At 46.7% G+C, this 21816-nt stretch overlaps 1 protein-coding gene across 1 annotated transcript; it reads right to left on the reverse strand.

The window, feature by feature from the left end:
• Nucleotides 1–482: 482 nt before the first annotated feature.
• Nucleotides 483–21096, reverse strand: zranb1b (zinc finger, RAN-binding domain containing 1b). The gene is made up of 10 exons (XM_069692837.1): nt 21051–21096; nt 18609–19696; nt 11619–11806; nt 9613–9766; nt 8656–8727; nt 7026–7224; nt 5491–5611; nt 4884–5013; nt 1514–1743; nt 483–1294 (listed from the first exon to the last, which is right to left on the reverse strand). Exons 2-10 carry the CDS (start codon nt 19600–19602, stop codon nt 1076–1078), a joined length of 2307 nt encoding a protein of 768 aa, XP_069548938.1. The 5' UTR covers nt 19603–19696; nt 21051–21096; the 3' UTR covers nt 483–1075.
• Between the last annotated feature and the right edge of the window lie 720 nt (nt 21097–21816).

The raw sequence follows: 21816 nt of genomic DNA on the forward strand, positions 1-21816 counted from the left end.
TGTAGATTCGACTTGTAAAGGGGAGAGAAAAAACAAAAAAGAAAAAGAAATCCCCCTTTTCAAGAGCTTCATATATGACCTTAATTCAAGCAATGATACTGTATTTATATAGAAATGTTTTAATAAATGTGCAGTGCTTAGTAATAAGGATTAAAGTCCATTTATTATTACACAATCTCTGGTTTTCTAAAGATAATGATATTTATTGGCTTTGTCCCCCGCCCGTTCAGAAAAAACAAAACGCCAAATAAGCCCAACTCTTATACAACTGGAAGAAGAAAAAAAAAAACCATCGAAAGATCAATTTGGAAATGTGCTTTTGTCAGTGCCCATACTGAACGGATATAAAGTCTTCATTTAATTCAATGCTGGTATATTTCCTTATACTCGTTTTGCTGTCTTTTTTCTTCTTTTCTTTTTTTTTTTTAAACAACCACATGCATTTACATCTATGGGTAAAGAGTCGTGTTTTTTGTTTTTAGTTGTTTTTTTTTGTGTTTTTTTTTTTTTTTTTTAGTTTTTTACCTTTAACATTTGAAACTCAAAACAAATCGAAAGGTCGTTTGCATTCGTAAACCTTTATTCTCTCTTCCCCCGCGCGTCTGTGTGTCGCAGCGGCGGAGTTTGGTGAGTCTCGGGTTTGGTCCGAGCGTGTTTTTAGGGTTGGACGTCCCAAGTGCCCGTGGGGGACGGAAGAGCGGCGGGTGTCTTCTGTCGGAGGTGGTTGGTTGGTTGGTTGGTTGGATGGTTGGTTGGTTGGTTGGTTGGTTGGTTGTTTGGTTGGTTGGTTGGTTGTTTGGTTGGTTGGTTGGTTGGTTGGTTGGTTGGTTGTTTGGTTGGTTGGTTGGTTGGTTGGTTGGTTGGTTGGTTGGGGGCGTGGTGGTTCCCGGTCCTCTCCTGAAGGCTTTCACAGTTTGTCCGTGTCAGGAAAGGAAAAAAAAATAATAATAATAATAATAATTAAAAAAAAAAAATAGCGTAAAACTTTGAGAGAGGGGGAGGGGGAGGAGTCCGGCCCCTCCCCGACCTCCCCCCTCCCCCCCGGCGGACCGTCTCCCTCCGCTTTCAAGTTTTGTCACTCGTCGTCGTCGTCGTCGTCCTCTTCGCCGTCGGACAGGGAGGCGCAGGGCCGGATCTGCCGGTAGCCGTCCAGCCACTTCTCCACCATCTGGGTGACGAGCGGGTGGTTGCGGCGGCGCGAGCTCTTCTGGAGGGCCACCAGGACGCCGCCCTCCGTCACGCAGCAGTCCAGCCACTCCCGCAGGAGCTTCTCCTGCTGCTCTTCGTTACCCATCTGGAGGACAGGGGGGACATGAGGACATGAGCATCAGCGGGAGCCGTTTCACTAATTTCGCTGGAGACGCGCGGCGCCTCGTGTGTGGACACACGGACGAGGAAACAGGATTCACGACGGAAAACACGTCAATCGGCGCCTGAATTTAAAAGCACAGACAAGAAAACGCTGAACTCGGTAAAAGAGGGGGGGGGGGTTGGGGGGTTGGGGGCTCCTTACTTCCTGCGCTGAGAGGAAGTGAATGTGAAGCAGCTTCCTCTCGCTGTCGACCAGCGGCAGGAACGTGACCGTCACGTCGTCGTCCGTGTTGAGGTTGGCGCCCGCGCCGCGATTGTCGAAGCCGTCGTTCTCCATGGCAACCAGTGCTGAGAAGTGGCCTCGCGTGTAGCCCAGAGCGATGGGGCTCTTCCAGCAGAAACTCTGCTCCCACAAAAGAGGCAAGTACACACCTGGAGGAGGAGGAGGAGGTGGTGAAGGAGGAGGAGAAGAAGGAGGAGGAGGTGAAGAAGGAAGATGTGAAGAAGCAGGTGAAGGAGGAGGTGGAGGAGGAGGGGAAGAAGGAAGATGTGAAGAAGTAGGAGGTAAATAAGGAGGAGGAGGTGAAGAAGGAGGAGGCGAAGAAGGAAGATGTGAAGAAGTAGGAGGTGAAGAAGGAAGAGGAGGTGAAGGAGGTGAAGAAGGAGGAGGCGAAGAAGGAAGATGTGAAGAAGTAGGAGGTGAAGAAGGAAGAGGAGGTGAAGGAGGAGGTGAAGAAGGAAGAGGTGAAGGAGGAGGAGGAGGAGGAAGTGAAGAAGGAGGAGGTGAAGAAGGAAGATGTGAAGAAGTAGGAGGTGAAGAAGGAAGAGGAGGTGAAGAAGGAAGATGTGAAGGAGGAGGTGAAGAAGGAGGCGAAGAAGGAAGAGGTGAAGGAGGAGGAGGTGAAGAAGGAGGAGGTGAAGAAGGAAGAGGTGAAGGAGGAGGCGAAGAAGGAAGATGTGAAGAAGGAGGAGGTGAAGAAGGAAGAGGAGGTGAAGGAGGAGGTGAAGAAGGAAGAGGTGAAGGAGGAGGGAGTGAAGAAGGAAGATGTGAAGAAGTAGGAGGTGAAGAAGGAGGTGAAGGAGGAGGTGAAGGAGGAAGAGGAGGCGAAGGAGGAGGAGGAGGAGGAGGACACAAAGAGAAGGTTTTTAATTCTTGTTTTTCCAACAGTTCATCTGGACCAGTCGGAGGCGGTGACGTGAAGAGACGTCACACGATGACCTTTGTGTTATTGCAGAAACACACGCTCATCACGAGCGCACGTACCGGAAACATGGCAGCAGTTATATCAACGGTGACATTTCAGTGTCTCCAAAGTTGTTAAAGACCACTCGGTTGTTCATTTGTTCTGAGCAGACTCACGTCGGCGTCACGGAGGTTCCCCCCGAGGAGTTCTCGGCGCTTTTACGGTTCGACTGTAATAAAAACAAACGTTCCTCTTCACGTTGGAATTGCTCGTAAAAACACCACAGGACGTTAACTCACTTTTAGGACGGCGTAACTAACGGCTGCAGGTGAAGCTTTCTTCAAAAGAAAAAGTTCAGCGTTGCTATGTGAACGGTGATTTATGGCTTTTTTAAAAAAATTTTTTTTTTTTAAAGACTTTGAAGGTCAAATTTCTCGCACTGCAATTAAAAATCAAGCTTGAGAGTTAAAATATTTGGATTGCTGGGTATTTTTTTTTTCTTCTTCAATAAAAAAAATGTTCTTATACAAATGAGAATAAAAAAAAAAAAAAAAAATTTTTTTTTAGCACAAGCTGAAAGTAAATAATATAAGAAACAAGTTGAATTTAATAAGATAAGTTGGGAAAAGTCTTTTCACTTAAGAGAAAGTCCCACAATGTGATAATACTCGGAGAGTAAAAACCCACCGTGAAGGGTTAATTATGCAGCAGAACACTGGAGTTCTTGTTTAGTAACAATCCATCATGTTTTATAAAGTAATTATAACTCACAAACAAAGAGAGAGAAAGACACGGCGCCATTTTTTTCTCGCTTGTGCAGAGAAGCAGGACGTTTGTATAAATGTGCTTTGTTGGAAACGACATGCTGTCGATGCCGACTTGAAAATGCAGTGCTGGTTCCCCGGAAAACAATGTGGAGAACACGACGCGCTCGCTATTTGTGTCTCGTATGTTTTGGGTTCCGTGACGACCTCCGTGACTGACACCATGATTGACAGGTCTCGCTCTGCTGCTCTCCGAGTGGCCGCTGTGGTTTTACTGGGTTCGCTTGGTCACTTTAACTGAGACACCTCCTCTCCTCTCCTCTCCTCTCCTCTCCTCTCCTCTCCTCTCCTCTCCTCTCCTCTCCTCTCCTCTCCTCTCCTCTCCTCTCCTCTCCTCTCCTCTCCTCTCCTCTCTGTCCCACCCACCCTCCTCTCCTTCCCTCCTCTCCCTCCCTCCTCTCCTTCCCTCCCTCCCTGCCTCCCACCCTCCTCTCCTCTCCTCTCTCCTACCCACCCTCCTCTCCTTCCTTCATCTCCCTCCCACCCACCCTCCTCTCCTTCCCTCATCTCCCTCCCACCCACCCTCCTCTCCTCCCTCCCTCCTCTCCTTCCCTCCCTCCCTGCCTCCCACCCTCCTCTCCTCTCTCCTACCCACCCTCCTCTCCGTCCCACCCACCCTCATCTCCCTCCCACCCACCCTCCTCTCCTCCCCTCCCTCCCACCCACCCTCCCTCCTCCCATCCACCCTCCTCCCATCCCTCCCTGCCTCCCACCCTCCCTCCCTCTCCTACCCACCCTCCTCCTCTCCTACCCACCCTCCTCTCCTCCCTCCCTCCCTCCCACCCCTCCTCTCCTCTCCTTCCGTCCCTCCTACCCACCCTCTCTCCCTCCCTCCCTCCTGCCCAACCTCCTCTCCTTCCGTCCCTCCCTCCTCTCCTCCCTCCCACCCTCCTCTCCCTCCTACCCACCCTCTCTCCCTCCCTCCCTCCTGCCCAACCTCCTCTCCTTCCCTCCCTCCCTCCTACCCACCCTCCTCCCTCCCTCCCTCCCTCCCCCTCCCCCTCTAAGCATGCCTTCCTCTCTGTTTTTTGGGCTCCTGGCAACAGTAAATCACTGATCCATCAGGCAGACTTTACCACAAGCATTTGGCCCTTGCAGAGCACTCCCATCATCCCCTGCACAGCATCACTCAGCAGACAAATTGAATCCAGACTTGTTTTTACTGCGCGCCGTAAAGGTGGACTCCGCTCTCCACTCCCACAGGATGGCGCGATGGTTTACATATGTTCCGCTACATGTCCTCGGTGTGCGCGTGGAACATTTTCCTGCACCGCAGTGCAATCCTGAAAGGGCTCCCGCGAACGCATAGTGGCGTTTCTTTCTTCTTTTTTTTTTAACGTCGTTTATGTTATTTGGAGTCGCACGATAAAACAAAAAAGACCGATACAGGACGTAAAATACAAGTTAGGGGAAGTTCCGTCGGCTACGTCAGCAGCGCAGACGCATGTAAGGCCGCAGCTATCCCACAAAGTCCGGTCGTTGGGACGCCCACCGGAACGAAGCTGCGCTCGAACGACGTTCGAGCAGAGCGGAAGTTCGTTCAGACGATCAGCTGACTGCTCACCTTGAAAACGGGTGTACCCGAGCGTTTCGCCACGGAAACTTTTGTAATACTTCACTCCGTAGACGATGATGGGCCTGCGAAGTATGTGCGCGAGAACGAAGATGTGGGTCTGCTCCAAGCTGGATCCCGGCTGTGGAATGAAAACACAACACCAAAAACAGTTAAAAAAAACAACAACAACCCAAAAGCAAACAAAAAAAACCCAAAACAAAACAAAAAACAACAGCGACCGGTTAGCTGAAGAGGCCGGAGCGGGTGAAACTACAAAGTCAGGATTCTTAAATGCTGCCAAGCTACCGCAGCGTGCTGCAAAACATTAAAAAAAAAAAAAAACTAAACAAAAACAAAAAACACGCACACAATGACTTGAGCTTTCACACCCCGACATAATAACAACCCGCCCAAAATACTTAGTCGGTGAGGTCACAACGGAGCGGCGGGAAGCAGAGAAGCGCTGGTGACAGACAGGATGCACTTTCAGGGAGGGGGGGGGGGGGTTGGGGGGCATTGCAGATGAAGTACGCTGTGGCAAGATCAGTAAAGCCTCTCGCATAATTCGTGCACCCTGCGCTCCGTCTCGATGTCGGGCGCCTTTGCGTCCGTGTACCTGGCTGGCGAGGGACAGGATGAAAGCCCAGTCCTCCTGCCACTGCTCCTCTCGGAGGGAAAAGTGGAGGCCGAAGCTCTGGGAATACCACGACTCCCACTCCTTCCAGCGCGTGTAGAACCTGCCCAAAAACACAAGCACACCGACTTGTTGAGGCCGCGACGTCGTTTGACCTCCGTTGCAGAAAAGGGCGTCGGGGCCGCCGTCGACTCCACCGTCCTCCATTTCTGTCGCGGTTGGTTTAGGTCGGGTGACGGCGGCTTATCGTGTCGAAATAGGGATTTTTGGCGTCAAACGTGGGGACGGTCGTCCGCGGCGACCCTTAAGACAAAATCTACCGTGACCACCCGCGACAATACAACCGTCGCTCACAGGATTGGACTCCCCGCGACTTCTTTCTGTCCCCCCCCCCCCCCCCAAAAAAAAAAAATTTGACATCAAATTTTATGCGCGCTCTCTGATCAGGTCGATGGTGAAACTGCCAAAAGCGGATCGGTGGTCACAAAAATGTGCGTAACTTGAGCGCTGATGTTGATGAGCGTCAGTCGGAATACTCATGAAGCTGTAGTTTCTGCTCCCGGGACCTCACAGTGCTCCATTTTCATGCAACGGGAGCGGTCCCAGAACTTTTTGATTGCCCCTCGTACGCTGACGATGCACATTTCAGGTCAACTTTCAAAATTAAAAAAAAAATAAAAACATTTGCTTTTTCCAAGGTTCTGGACGGGAGTAATTTTAACGACTTTTTTTTTTTTTTTTAAAGACATAATTGAATGTCAAGACAGAATGTACTACTCAATTTGTATAGTATTTGGATGGTACATGGCTTCAAACTTGTATTTTGTACACCAAAAAGGACACCAGAGTTTATTGATTGGCTCTAATATTTGTTTTATGTCCAACTGGACAGAAGCCCTGGTCAAACCCTCTCATTTCCACATCAAGGTCTCAGATCTCTGCGTGAGCCGGCAATCCAAACTCTGGATTCTGAGAAAACTGTAAATCCCAAACTCAAAAGCACATGTCCCCTAGTCATGCAATGTTAAATGAAAACAACATGTAACATTAAACTGTTGCTTTTAGCTGCACTAAAACTAAACCATCTTACTTTTTGTCAACATTTCTGTTGTATTGTAGCTAAATACTAAAAGGAAAAACATGGATGTCTTTTAACTGGAACCTAACGCCGCAGTGCTCGAGAAGTCAGTGTAAAAACACACTTGTTTATTCAGTCTAAAGTATATAGACAGACAAAAAAAAAAAAAAAAACTGCAGTATTTTGACCTTGTTTTGCCTTAATTAAAACGCCCGCTAATTAGAATTAGTCTCCCTAAACGGCAAACTCACCAGCGCTGCCTCGCATTGCTGTCACCGGTGTTACTGCTGCTGACCGTGTGGTGCATTATGTCCACGCAGTCTGTCTGGGACAGCGCGAGACAGCTCGAGACCTGGCGCTGTTCGCAGGTTGCAATTTCTCAAAAGGAGGGCCTGTAACACACTAATCTGTACTCTGGTTCCCGCTCTGCAGGCCTCACCAGTGAGAGCAGTCGTGCAAGCTGTCGTGGAGGGTCTTGCGCAGCACCGAGTCCTTGTCGTAGATGCCCCACGTGGCCTGCAGCACGGAGTCCAGGAGGCAGTCCCCGGCCGTGCGGTTCCACAGGGCGTACAGTCGACTGTCCAACCGAGTCGCCAGCTCCAGGGACCAGTTGATGATGGGAGACTCCTCTTCGAGTTCTAAACAAGAGATGGGAGGAGGAGGGGGTGGGGGGGGGGGGGAAACAGAGTACTGTATCTCTGCAACAACAAAAAAAAGCCTCTCGGTAGCGCTGATTGCTGAACCACAGAGAGAACACGTTGTGCCGAGAAATGCAACACCGGGCGGCTGTCGGGAGCTTTACAGAGGCCGTGGTGCGTTTCTTTTCCTTGCGAGACAGGTGATGCTATTTGAAAGGACTGTTTTGGAGAGGGTTAATAACTACTCACATCTGCGAAAATAGATTTTGACGTAACGACGTCTGCGTGCACGCCGCTAAACAAAATAACTATCCCGGGTAAGGTTACAGCAGGAAAACAAATTAGATTTACAGTCAACAGACACGAATACGTGTTAGCACGTGTTAATATTTATTGTACTGCAGAAACTTGTTTGCAAAATGCGAGTGAAGCATCAGCCGTTCTTTTTTTTCTTTTTTTTTTGGCTGCTTTGCTTGGTGGAGCCGAGTGTCTTTAACCTCAAATTGCTGCAGACAGAACAATGTCTGATTTATTTAGTAGCTCAGCTTTTTAGTTTATTAAAAAAAAAAAAAAAACACCAGAGCAAAAATCAATATAGTTTTGTGCATCTGAAATCAGAGTTATGGTTATTCTGGACACAACTACACAAAGCTTCTTTACGCTACCGTGATATTTTTGTGTGCTGTTTTTTTTCTTCCCCCCCCCCTGCAAAGGCAGCCACACGATGCACCTCTAGGAAAAGTTTGCGCGGGGCTTACGAGGTCGGGTAATCGTGGTTTAAGCCGTGTCCGACGTCCTCGTCCTAATCCCGTAACAAAGTTTGCTGTTCACGTCCACGCGTCCACCAAAACTTGGAATTTGAGTGAAAACAAACACACCTAGAAAGGCTTTGTACCGTAGTGCCTAATGTTTGGACCCATTCGGATGATTAAACACGGTGCACAAATAAGCAGGAAACCAAATTAAGAAAGCCTTTTAAATGTGTTTGTTTGTGTGTGTGTGTGTGTGTGTGTGTGTGTGTGTGTGTGTGTGTGTGTGTGTGTGTGCGGGGAGGACCGAAAGGAAGTACAATCGTTCAGCGGGGGATCAGAGAAATCCCTAAAACTCGATTAGGCTGATTAGTGACCGGTGCACACGATAAAGACGGACAGCTCTGGCAGAGTGACGAGCAGGCAGGCACAAAAAAAAAAAAACTATGTCGGCGAGAGGGGAAATACAAGTAACACAACACTGCCGGCACTCTGCAGCCTCCCCGTTATAGTACGCAGGTTATGAGGGGGGGCCGCCACCGTTTGCCAAGAAGCAAGGACGATCGCTGGTTCTCCTTTTTCTCACACACTTTCAAAGCCGCTGCATCGGCGCATGCGCGCGGCGCGCGACAGGTTTTTACCGCAACATTAAGTCGTGAAGACGGAGGAGTGAACGTTTCACCTTTCTGAACGTCTCGGTCCAGCACCTCGTCGAACAATTTCTCCTGAACAGCCGGGGGCAAGTCCTCAATGTCTGAAAAAGAAGAAATGACAGAACTGAAGCGAGACAGAGAGAGAGAGCAGTGCAGGGAATTATTTCAGTTACGAATGCATTTATCTTTATTTTAAATACCTGCAACACAAAATGACCCCCCCCCCCCCCCCAAAAAAAAAAAAAAAAAAAAAAAGGCAACTAGAAAGTATTTCTGCCGTGGCTCATTTGAACTCAAACCACCATGTTTTGTTCGTTCCACAACAGCGCTGCCTTTCACTGCGTGCTCTGAGCTCTCGTCAACACAGTAGCTTATTCTTTAGCTAAAATAAATGAATGCATTGACTTTGTGGAACTGAACAGAACGGGTTTCTATAGTGGCCAGAAGCCAAGGTCGGCATTGTCCCGAACACTCGGCACGACAAAAATCCTTAGCTTAGCTACCAGCAACAGACGCAGCCATAATAGCTGTTCCGCACAATGAAATCCCAACAGGAAGAGCAACGCAGGCATGTCATTTTACAGAAAGACACCGGCAAACAAAATACTAAATGAACGAGAGACGCGCATGGTTGGAGGGCCGGTATATTCAAGAACAATACTCAAAACAGTGAGCCAGAGGTAGCCTCCATGTTCTGGCAGCTGGAGACAACCGCAGCATTATGTACCCTCGGCATCTCAACAACAAGCAATTTCTTGCCACAAGTCAACAAAACAAGCATTCTGCTGCACAGTTGGAGAGAGGGAACGACTAGACTGGGCTTCTTCAGCTACAGAGTTGCAAGTACGTTGGCAGCTTCTGGAATTCATGTTATCACATTCATGAATTTTGCTGTTGCTTTTAGCCTGCTTCCACCAAAGAGCTTATATTTTTGGGTATATATATATATATGTGTGTAAAATAGTTTTTGCCGATGAGCTGCTGACCTGCAGGCAGGGTGAAGGTCACCAGGTCAGTGAGGAAATAACAGGTGAAGTCTCCCTTGCGCTGGTGAAGAGAGGCGGCGACCTCTCGACGGATCTGCTCCGTTAGCTCGGGACACACCATGGCTGGAATGCACTTGGCTGCCTGCTGGGACACCTGCGGAGAGGAGAGGGGAAGGGGAAGGGGAAGGGAGTATGATCTGCATCAAGAGTATACGAGACAGAGAATTGAGCAAGAGCATTTCTAGCGATTGCGGAAGGTCGTATTTCACAAGCGACACGACCACAACCAACAAGAAATGGCTCAGCAACCAACTTTCAAGGTGTTTCAGCTGCACGCTGCGAGGCCAACTGTATCAAAGACTCCAGTGAGCTCTTAAAAGAGTAGAAACAAACAGCTCCCAGCTTCAGCGGCCTAAAATAAGTCACTTGTGACTTTGGTAAAGTGGCTCTCGGGACGTGATCAAAGGTGGTCAAATAAAGAGATCTGGACAGAAGAAATCATTTTGTCTGAGACATTAAATAAATGCGGAGAGGCTGGACAACTGCAGGCTTTAAAACAGAAGAAAAGAAGTCAAGAGGAATTCTGGAGGGATAATGCAACGTAGTGTACACTCCACAACGTGAGCATTTATCAAAAGGGTCTTTTCAATAACGTAAAAGTGATACGATTTTCTTCTGCAGAGAGAAATCCTGAGGGAGAGATGCCCCACCCCCCCCGCCCCTCCCAGCAATGAGCTCGAGACAATCTCATCTGTTCTGCTGTTTAAACAAATCCAGAGAATTTCAGGAGATGCCCTTAAAAATATTTTTCCAGCACAGATGGAGCCTGAGCACTTAAAAAAAACAACAAAGATGTGACTTTTTTTTTTTTTTTTTTTTTGCGTGTTCAGGCAGAAGACTCGAATGACTCTCTGACCGGAGCTAATTTTACTTTCCCTGATCAAATGTAACGTGCGCCTCAAGACCGGAGGAAGAGCAGACGTGTTTGGGTGTTGAGGCAGATTGTCAGCTTTGAAGCGTTTTAGCGACGGGATCCAGTGGTTACTCACTCAATCTCTCGGGGAGGGGAGGGGAGGGGAGAAAGTGGGGCAGTGGCTGAGTGTGGGAGGAGAGGTGTGTATACAGATAATCTGGGATCACAGCGCTGACGGCAAGTGAGCCGCAATCAACCTAAGCGTGTGTACACTGCAGGCTCGCACGCGCGCACACACACACACACAAACACACGCGCGCGCGCACACACACACACACACGCGCGCCGTCTCCGTTGCATAAACAACACTAACAACATCAAATAATTACCAGCAGAGGGATGGCTATCACACCGGAGACCGGCGAGTGAAAGTATGATGTGCTTCGTGCACCGGGAGCGCGTAACCTTCCTATTTACAAATCCTTTTTGGCCTTGATGCCTCCCGGCTGATCTCACTGGATGCTGAGATTAAGAGACTTTGCAAGAAAACTCTGCATCATCTCTGACGCGCAAAAAACAACAACAACAACAACAACAAAAAAAGCACTGCAACAATCGTACTGGAATTCAAGGGCGTCGTGTCCGTCCGACGCCCGCCAATTCTTATAATGCAGTTTCTGGTCTGTTTTTTTTTTTTTTTTTTTTTTTATAAACAAAAATATGTTCATATTCTTAAATTAAAAAAAAACTCTATTGCTTTAAGTGCATTCTGCTTGAAGATGAGGTCGAGCAATTTTCGACACCTAAAACCTAAAACCAGGAGTGTTTCGTTTGAAGTGCTCCGTTCGCTCGGTCTTACCTTAGTCACGTACTTCACTACAAGTTTGTAGTGAAAGAGAAAAAGGCTTCGAATTCGCATCAGTTTTACAGAACGATAAGACAATGATCTACGATACGATCTCATAACAAGTGTATATCGGTGTTTTTCAAATACTGTCGTGCGTGTGGTTGCAGACGCAGATTTCAAAAGAGCCCATGGCTGAGGGCGGGCGACTGCTGAAAGATACGGATGTCTCGGGTTGTCACTACTGACCTCTGTGAGTAACACTGCCAGCATGTCCTGTCTCTGGAAGCGGATAGCGAGGTGAACCAGCGTGAAGCCGTCATCAAACGCCGAGGGCCGGTTTAACAGGCGCACCTCGTCCGACGTCAGCTGTCGCGCGATGTCGCCTCCCGATGACTTGTAGGCTTCTACAGCTGCCAGGTCGCCTTCCACAACACCTTTCAGGCAAAGAGAGGAGAGGAGAAAGGTCATATTCACGAATAGCATTAATAAAAAACGAACGCTGTGGACACCGTTTTATGTCTTTTGATACTTTTGAGTAGAAGACAGTCACCGCAAGTTCGCTTTTTATTTTTTTTTTTTTAGCACAAAAATGAACAAAAAATGATGGTACATTGTGGGCAAATCCGAAAGCGGCAAAGTTTAAAATCGCATCACGACAGATGCAAAAAAAAAAAACCAACAAAAAAAAAACCAACAACATAAAAACAAGTTGAGAACAGCCTTGAACAGAGGACATTGTGTGCTCGACCAAAACGTCTGAAATGTTGGCGATCAGAAGAGGCTTTATATCTGTGGCAGCTCGAACAGCTTTGAAACTTCACTCGCTTTGAAGTCGAGGGGAAAAGACAATAGGGGGCGCGTGGTAATCTGTCAGTTATTATTTTCCCCTCTTAATCTTCAGGCTCAGATCTTAGCGTGAGGGCTGAAGGGTGTGTTGGGTGCAGGTGTTTGCTTTTCGAAAGAAAAAAGAAAAAGAAAAAAAAAATTTGACATCAACCTTCAGCACACAAACTCGACAAGACAAGCCAACTACAGAAACATATTTGACTGCAGCAGAACTGCAGTGAACCAACACTAAACCTTCCCTTAAATACACACACTAACTGGATGTTCACCTGTAAACCTTAAAAATCACCCACTCGATAATCAGACCTGAACCATGTTCGGTCAGTTTTGTGTTTTAATGTAAGCGCGAGTAAAAAAAACTTTAAAAAAAAAACAACTATTGGGATGTGTGTGTGTGTACTTGTGTGGTAAACTGTCCCGAGAGGCTAAAGGATGGGGATATTTTTAGTCCTAAACCAAAGCAATAACACGCACTGATATAAGCAGACTAAGACCGAGATGTGGATGGTTGTGTGACGAGCTCAACACGAGAGAAGTGGTCAGTTGTTGTTTTTTTTAGCTTTCAGCCCCAACGCCAGCGTCTGTACTGCCATCAAACAAGCAACAATGGGAAATAAAGTGAGTTACTAGCCGTTTATGTCGAATACTCTACTTGGACGAGCGTGTTGTAACAAAATATAAAATCAAACATCAAAGTTGCCAATTAATTTCAAAAGCCCCGCATCGGTTTTTTTTTTCTTCCAGCGTATGCGGTAAATGCCCACGCGGTCGTCTCTCGTACATTTTGACAGCATTAAAACGCCGCTGGGCTTTTGTTCTCGCGTCAAAAGGACCACACAACAATGCTCGGCTGCACAGTCTGCGCGCGAGTGAGAGCGAGAGAGACACGCGGAGTGGGTGGAAGGACTCGCTCGCGCCATGTGGGGCTGGCTAAGCGCTGCCAGAGATGAGACGAGAGAACTAGACAACAGCAGCGCCGCGTTGATTAGAGAGGGATCGCGGCCGCGTCCCGCGAAACACTCCATTAGTGCGGGTGTGGCCCGTGGCCCTGCAGACAGCACTGTCCTCGCAGAGGTCCTCTGGTGAGCACAAAAGGCACTAATACGCAAACAGACGTACGCTTAAAAAGGGTGCGTTTAAGTGCCCGTTCACTCCCCAAAGCCAACGGATGTACAAAGTAAATTGGGGGTGTTCTCTGCTGCTCGGTGTGCAACGATCAGTCGCACTATTAAAAGCTACCGACAGGTGACGCAATTAGGATAATACAACAGCCCCAGCACAGGACCGTGGCTCCATAAGGACCGTAATGCACGGTGGTTATTCAGCCCAGCTTATTTGAATGGGAGGGACAAAATATTAGGAACGCCTCTCAGTATTAGCCAGTGGTTCAACAGCAGCACAGATTAGTCTCCAAGATTGAAATAACTATTAAACTAATAAAATAAATTAACCCCTCTCTAAGTCAGACTGAATAACAAACGAACATTATAATCCTCTTGAAGGCAGTTTTTTTTTTTTTTAAATGCTGGACTATTGTATTATACTTTATGCGTCACCTGTTACTGATTTTAATGTTATGGTAGATTGTCAAATGATTTATGCAGTTTGTCAAACTAATCATATCCACCAGTTAGGATTTTAAATTGGTGAACAGACACGAGGTCAAACTATACTGCATCTTCTTTTTCACCAGAGTATTTGAGCTTTTTACTCAAATAATTTGGCCTTTAACAAACAACAAAGTGACCAAACAAGGGGATATTATTTTTTCGCCGGTTTTCAGTACAAGTTGTTTCAGCTGCGGCTCGGATTGCACCAATTTCAATATTCTTTCAAATAAGAGTAGCAAACTACCTCATTTGGATGTTTTTCTAGACAGTGACACTCATTTCTCGAAATTTACTAAAACAAGGAAACCAGCACCGAAAAGAAGCGACTATCTCACCCGAGAACTATTACAGAAAACAAGCACTCGGGGCGGAATCAGACACGTTATTAATTGTGAAGATGGATGTCGCGTTCAGCAAACCCATTCCCGATCATTACTCGTCAGACAGCTTTTACAGAAGCTTTTGCAGCGCAAACAAACAAAGAGAAATTTCCCAACTAAAAGGGAACACAAATCACTGACGACAGAAGAATATAGTGCCTTTTCAGTCAGAACATTTTGACATGTTACAACAACAACACACACGAGTGTCATTAATAACACTGAATATAAATGCAAGTTCTTTGTTGCTCTGTGTTGGCTCACTGACACACCTAAATGGAGCAGAGCAGCTATTACTGCTATTAGTTACACATGTTCTTTTCCTGCAACAACGTGCCCTGAAAGAGGTCTATAGTAGCCTGAGATTATACTGGGCATTCTGCTGGTACTAATATAGATGTCTGACTTCAGTCTGCAAGGACAGCAAGAAAGCCTCAAGAGTACACAATGTCGCATCCCACTTCTTCTCAAAGAAGCAAAATCAGGCCATACGCATATAGTCTGTTTTGTTCTTTTTTTAAATACAACGATACCCTTTATGGACATTATAGTTTTTTTTGTATTGCATCAAATGTTTTTTTTTTAATTTTATTTTTTGTACCTAATACTTACTTTGGAAAAACGGACGCAGAAGTTTCCAAACTGTGGAGTAAAATGATCATTATTCAAGGTTGTAGTTGGGTTTCGGGGACGCTCAGGTGCTGTGGCGATGAAAATATGCCATTTTAACCAAAAACTAAGCACACGATTCTGGAATGGTTGGCATTACAATATGCATGAAAAACAACAAGAGTTGTTGTGTGAAGGTAATTTTCTCATCCTCCCAATTGCCATTTGACAGTGCGAGGCTGCTTTTCCACCGCATTCGACACGACTGTTTTCACCCCGCAAAACCAGGCCAGGGTCAGTTCAGGAGCTGCAAATAATCTGTTTGGTTGCCAATATATGGATTCTGTCAGTATGCGTGTCATGTTGAAGATGACGCCACAGTGGTTGCATGCATCACCACGACGACCACCTACACTGAGGGGGTACTATCTGCAGCGGAAAGCATATACCAGAAAAGTCTGGCACCAAAAAAAAAAACAGAGTAGAGTTTAACTTTGAATGCGGTGGAAAAGTGGGATGACGGTGTTAAATGTAGGCCGGTCGCGCCAACTGACCGAGACACTATGAATGCATCGTTACCCACTCTGGAGGCTCCTATCACGTCTATTGCTGCCATGGAGGAGGTAAATCCATAAACTCGTGTATAGAATTTCCAGAAAAACTGCAATCGCGCTGATAGAGCACTCTCAGGATCGTCGTTCTGCTCGTTACGCTCAAGAGTTGTAGTAGTAGGGAAACACCTGATATCTGCATTAAATGATTCCAAATTACTTTGTGGGAAGAATCTTTGTTACACCATAACTTTTTTTTTTTTTTTTTAACGTGTTACTAAACGTCACTATACTGTTGTTACTGTAACAGTGACTATTCAAACAGGATATAACCTTTGCGGGATATCGGTACTTAGCAACTGTAAACTTATTTTTATGTGTTAATTTCAACCTTATTTGGTTGATTTTGTTAACATTGTCTGACATGTTTAAAATATATCTGTAATCTATTGTTTTCTGTGCATATCCGGTAGCTAGACTTCAGTAAAGAATGACTTTGAGGTTCTGAGTCATAACAAACTGTATATTACTATGTACTGTACATTGCTAAAAGGATGAAAGCATTGCGATATTATTTTTGTTCATCCTAACTTAGCCCTTGTAGTACTATTACCTTACAGAAAGTAGGAGACGGGTTTGTTTGGTGTTTGCACATTCCCTGTGTTCCTCTGACCACGCTCCTCTTTCCTTTCACATTGCTAAGGTAGGAGTACTCAAGACTTTGAACCGCATGTAGGTGTTCATGAGGCGGAGTGACTAAATCTGACTATGTTATTACCGTAAGGGACAAACAACACATCCAGCACATTACCCAATCCGCCATCCTATGATCAGTCAGGCTCTAGACCCTTCAAATTAAGAATCGGAGAAGAATGCATAATATTATCAATAATTATACTGGAGACACCGACCATTGCTTTAAAAATGAAACTATTAGGCTACTTCCGAAACACCTTACTCTTGTCACAGGAAACATCTTTAAGTATAAAAGATGGGGCCAATAAACCTGCATAAACACAAACAAGTAGATGCTTAAGGAGCACTCTCAACTAGTGACTCATTAAGCTTACAAAAGTCCCGAGCATCAGGCTTCAGGAAAGATGAACGCACAACATGAAACCAGTCTCTCCGAATACAACTCGAGTGTTTCTGAAAGAAACCTTGACAGAATAGTGGAGGCAGTGCAACATGCAGGGTCCGGGTTTGCCCTCACAAGTGACATCAGAGAGCAATTCTGCTAACCAGGTGAACAATGCCAAATCTGTTTATAGCCTCATAATCATTGTTGCTGGACTGAGAAGAGGAAATGGCACCACAAACACCACCACGTCAGTAGAGTTCATGGAGTTGATCTGGTGTCGTGCAGACAGCAGGGCTGAAGGTAACTGCTGTTGCCCCAGTCTTTTTTTGACTTCTGTTACACGGGTCATGCTATTTTAGGTCGGCAGGTCCCTTTAGTAAACTAGAGCATCTACCGGAGCTAGGGTCACTGTTTACAAACACTGAGGTTGCAATGGGTATGTGTATTGACTCCAAATGATTTGGTACAGGAGGTTTAGTTTGGTCAGTGTGGTCTATCTATGCCTACGCACTACCCAAACATTGTGGGAGTATATCAGTTGTTATTTACAAAACATGCTAAGATGGTGCGATTTTTTTATTTTTTTAGTAATCCTGTATGAAGAGTTAACTCAAACTACACGTTTTATTCTTCTGAGTCGGAGGTTGTTGCCGTTCCGTCCCCAAGAATAGTCGGCGGACGTAGCAAAAGGGTTTCGGGAGAATTTTGAACTACAATCGAACGCAGGTACAAATCGAAGCGCCTCCAAATAGTTCGGCAGGGACTACTCTAATAACAAAGAGACCTACTTCATTGTCCTAATGGCTGCATATTATTGTTTTACAATGGTGGTCTACAGTTGTGCGTGCAAATGGACCCTCGCGTAGCCAACCGACGTGGACGGCATGGAATTGCTTTGTGCACTTCTAAAGCGAAAGCTGCACTGATGGTTTTAATGTTTAATATATTTATGAATATTGCCTGCTTTCAAAATACATTTTTATTTTATTTATGGTGTACTTAAGACTATACAGGTCAGAGTTGACTTTTTGTAAGTGACAATATGCCAGCAATTGAGCGCTTAACTGCAGTAAAAACAAATGTTTTGGAATGTTGTTAAAGCAAAACAAACAATATGCACGTGTCTATTTGCCGTCTGGTAAACTGCAATGAGCATTTTCCCCCCCAAGACCAAATAGCAGAAATAATAGGCAGATAATTACAGTCATCGGCTGCATACCTAACATTTTCCCGAGTACGTTATAAACTCGACGGCAAACGGGGAGTGATTTTGGACACAGCCTGGACTTAATTTCCATCAAACGACATGGGAGAGATTTAGGGACATTTCCGATCAGATCAGGATCGCTGACCTTTGAATGACCTAAAAGAGATTACGTGCACATCAGACATTCGGACCAGACGAGACTCACCCCATAGGGACAAGCCCCCCCCCCCCCAGACATGGGGAAATTCACCATGCCACATGCAGTGAGACACCCAGTGTGGGACCAGAAGCAAACTGACCGCAGTGATGTTTCTCTGACACTCCGACTCTTTGCTTTGAGGAATGAAGTGGCAGGAAAAAAAAAATTATGATTAACTATCAATGCAAGGACTTCATTTGGAATATTATAGATATGCGTAGGTTTCAAATTTGTGCTTCTCGTATAGCAGAATAATTGCCAAAGTGACAGGGAAAAAGACCGGAAGCTTGAGTGGGTGTGCAGAACAAACTCTGCTCACTCGTGGCAAAGGCAAGAGAAAGAGTGAAACAGTGGTGCGAGAGAGAGAAAAAGGCAATCACGAGTTCTTCTTGCAATGCTCATCCTCCCTCCCACTCGGCATTCACCAACATACAGTGTGGGTGGCCGGACACTTGCTGTTTGTGTAGGGAACTTTTTACTCGCTGAATGCAGAGAATTTCTGGGCATAAACAGTGTGTCAGCATCAGTAGGATGCAATTCGATCTGGATGTCGCTATATAAACTGGATATAAAAGTTGCAGATTGTAGAACAATTATAATCATTCACACAAAATCGTGGAAATCCCGTTTCCCAGTGTTGGCCCGCCTTGCACGATTCAGTTGACTCATTATACTCCTCATAACATACAAAATGCATGGAGAATAACTTGAGTATACTTTTATAAAAAAAAATCATGTATCCTTTCAACTTACCAACACATGCATTGAGAAACAGCCAGTCGGTCCGTCTCATCCTGTTCTTAATTTGCTTCAGTTTTTTGAAATCCACCTCCAGCTCCTCTTTGCTCCCAATCCCAGCCCCTGACGCCACTTCAATCCTCTGAAAGTCCATGTTCACCTCGGACTCCCGTTTCGAGGTTGGCGGTGACCTCCTCTGGCTGCTGCTACAACCCCCCACACCGCCTACAATGCCCCCTACTCCTTGCCCGACCACATGCCCAACAACGCCCCTCCTGTTGTCCCTGTCCCGTTCATTCAGCTTTGATGATGGTTGTTGGCTCTCAGGCTCTGATGCCAGTTTGATGGATTCAGCTAGCAGACTATTGGGCCTGGGATGATCGCACACAACACACTTGAGTGCCTTGGCCCAGTTCTCATAAGTGCAGGCGGCGCAAGTCCAGTGCTGTGCATGAGTGTTAAGCCTGTTACGGTCATTATATTCCTCACAAGGGTCCGTAGTGGTGGTCGAGGGAGCAGGGCGGCAACTAGAGCCTGAGGTCTGGGGAGATTCCGTGGGGCTGCGCGGCTGCTGGGTATGATGTCCTAGATGGGTTGCATGCTGCCCGTGCTGTTGTTGTTGTTGTTGTTGTTGTTGTTGTTGACCCTGCTGCCTCTGGCACAAGCACTGAGTGCAACGAATAGCCCGAGGCCAGTTCAGGTAGGTGCACATGTGGCACGACCACTTGCTGCTGGGCTCGGGTACATCAGCAATGCGAACGCGGGGTCGGGCACTGGAGTCTGGACAAATAAGTAGGCTGGATCCCCCCTGAATTGGGCTGTTGCTGAGGCCTGCAGGGTCCCACTGATGCAGACCGGCATCCAGGGCAGGGCTGCTCTTGAAGGGCTCCTCGGTAATGATGGCACCCCCGCTGGGCCTCTGAGCGCGGCACATGGTGCACTTGATGGCTGACGGCCAGTTCTCGTATGTGCAGTATTCACAGGCCCACTTGGCAACCAGCTCGGTCATCGTCGCACCGCCGCTGAGGGAGGTTTCCTGCCGTTCAGAGGGACTCTCAGCTCGGCAGATCCACTTTCAAGGAGATCACGCGGCGAGCAGTGCACTGGGGTACAAAGGGGAAAAACACAGGGCATAGAGTTAAACAACACCGCACGAAAAAAGATGAACCGCAAATATCTACAACTCAAAAGGCAAACACCTCTGGGAGGTTAATGGAATAACAATACACTTGAAAGAAATGTTTCCGTGTTCAAAACAGGCAAATATGTTCCTAAATTTTCCAGGTTTTGAATTGGTAAATCTCCCAACTAATGCACCCCAGACAGATCCTGCTTGTATTACAGCCACCTGTGCCACTCGGCCTTCCGAGTCTTTTGCTGTCAATCAATTTTAAGATCTACTGTGTAAGCCTCCTTTTGAACTGGCACTAATTTGCAGCAGAGTAATCAAAAAAAAAAGTGATGAGCAACGTTTAAAAGAGCCACAAAGCAAGAAGAGTGCATCGGCCCGGAGCGAAGCACCGGTTCTCCGTGCTTCTGTTAGAACCGAGCACTGACTTTAAAACACATACACTAAGTTATACACACACACACACCGGGCAAATGCGCCCCACGGGCGAGCTGGGTAACAAGACTGCCGGGACGGAAACCCGACACCCAGCAGGGAGGCGCGTGACTTGGGTAAGACACTTACTGATGCACTGAAATTGAATTCGCCCCCGAAGCGTATTATTACTATTATTATTATTATTACTACCTGTATATGAAACTGAATAACCCCCCCCCCATGTGTCCTCGTTACATTATTTGCAAGATCAAAGTTAAATAAAAAAATAAAAAATAATAATAATAATAGTTAACGTTAAGCCTGGCGGAGGGGGGGAAGCTCGAGGGGAAGTGGGTGCCGTGTTTACACCACGCCTCCCCAAGTTTACCAACACACCGTGAGAAATTCAACACATTATTTGCGTGATATGATTCAGAACCCTTTAGAGCATGCTTATATAAAAAAATAAAAAATAAAAAAAATAAAAATAATAAATAAAAAATATGAATGTCCGCTCGGGAAACCTTGCCCCAAAAACAGCTCAGGTGCTTTACGGCCGAGACGAGTTTACTTGAGGCGAGACATGTGCGAATACATTCGGCTGAAATACCGAGTAGTCGACGTGTGTCCGTTTACAGCTACAACAACAACAACAACAACAACAACAACAACCAAAAACACGAGCAACCGACGCCGTGTCGCGTGAACGAGACCCACGGAGCCGTTGGACATCTTTAAACGACAACCGAGGCTACCGTCGCTCGGTTGCCAACCGGGAATTAAGCTAGCTGGCTGCTCGCTAACCTTAACGGGGTTTTAATGTTTTGCCCCGTAACCGTTTGAGAGGCCCTTTTTTTTTCTATCAACTCTACAAGGAAGTGTAAAAAAACAAAAAAAAAAAAAAACCTTACCTTTGCTTGGCTGTTGTTTACACTCCTCGGTTCCCCCACCCCCCCCGGCCACCCTCCCACCCCCCCACTGCAGCCCAAACAAACGGAGCTTCCCCCCTGCCCCCCCCCGCGACACCGGAGAGACCCACTCCGATCCGAACTCGAAGTCCTTCTTCTTCACTTGGACGACACCAGCCGCATATTTACTTCTTCGGGGCGCCGTTTAGTTGGCAGTTGAAGGTCCATACATCCCGGGGAGCAAGAACCCACTTCTCCCCCCCCTCCCTCCCCCTTACCCTCCCTCCCTCCCTCCCCCAGTCCCGTCCCTCGGACGTCGGGTTTTGGATGCTTTAAAGCATCTTTTATCCTCTTCCCAGTTTGCCCACCCCCCCCAAAAAAAAACCAAAAAAAAAAACGCCAAGCTGACGGGGCTTTAATGGCGGCACAGGGTAAGGGGAAGCAACCGGGAGAGGGCTGAAAAAATAGCACTACGAGGGGGGGAGAGCAGTGAGCTCTGGGGCCGTGTTACAGTCAGAGGCAGGATCAGGATTTACCACCTGAATATGCCAACCGAGCTGATTGGTCGGCGTCAGGGGCTACGCAAAAATGAGCCAATCAGATTCTACGTCTCTCGTTCCAACTGTTAAAAGGCTCAGTGAAAGCAAAACACACTCGAATGTGACAGCGATAACAACGGCAAGAGCGTTTAGACATTATTTTCTTTTAGTCGACGGGCTCAGTTGGGTACAGCGATGTGTGTTTATTTCTAATTTTGTGCATCGTAATG

Source organism: Brachyistius frenatus, unplaced genomic scaffold (assembly GCF_029030835.1).
Source record: "Brachyistius frenatus isolate BFR_SWC_R1_liver_20210118 unplaced genomic scaffold, ASM2903083v1 Contig_13, whole genome shotgun sequence".
NCBI classification, from domain to species: domain Eukaryota; kingdom Metazoa; phylum Chordata; class Actinopteri; family Embiotocidae; genus Brachyistius; species Brachyistius frenatus.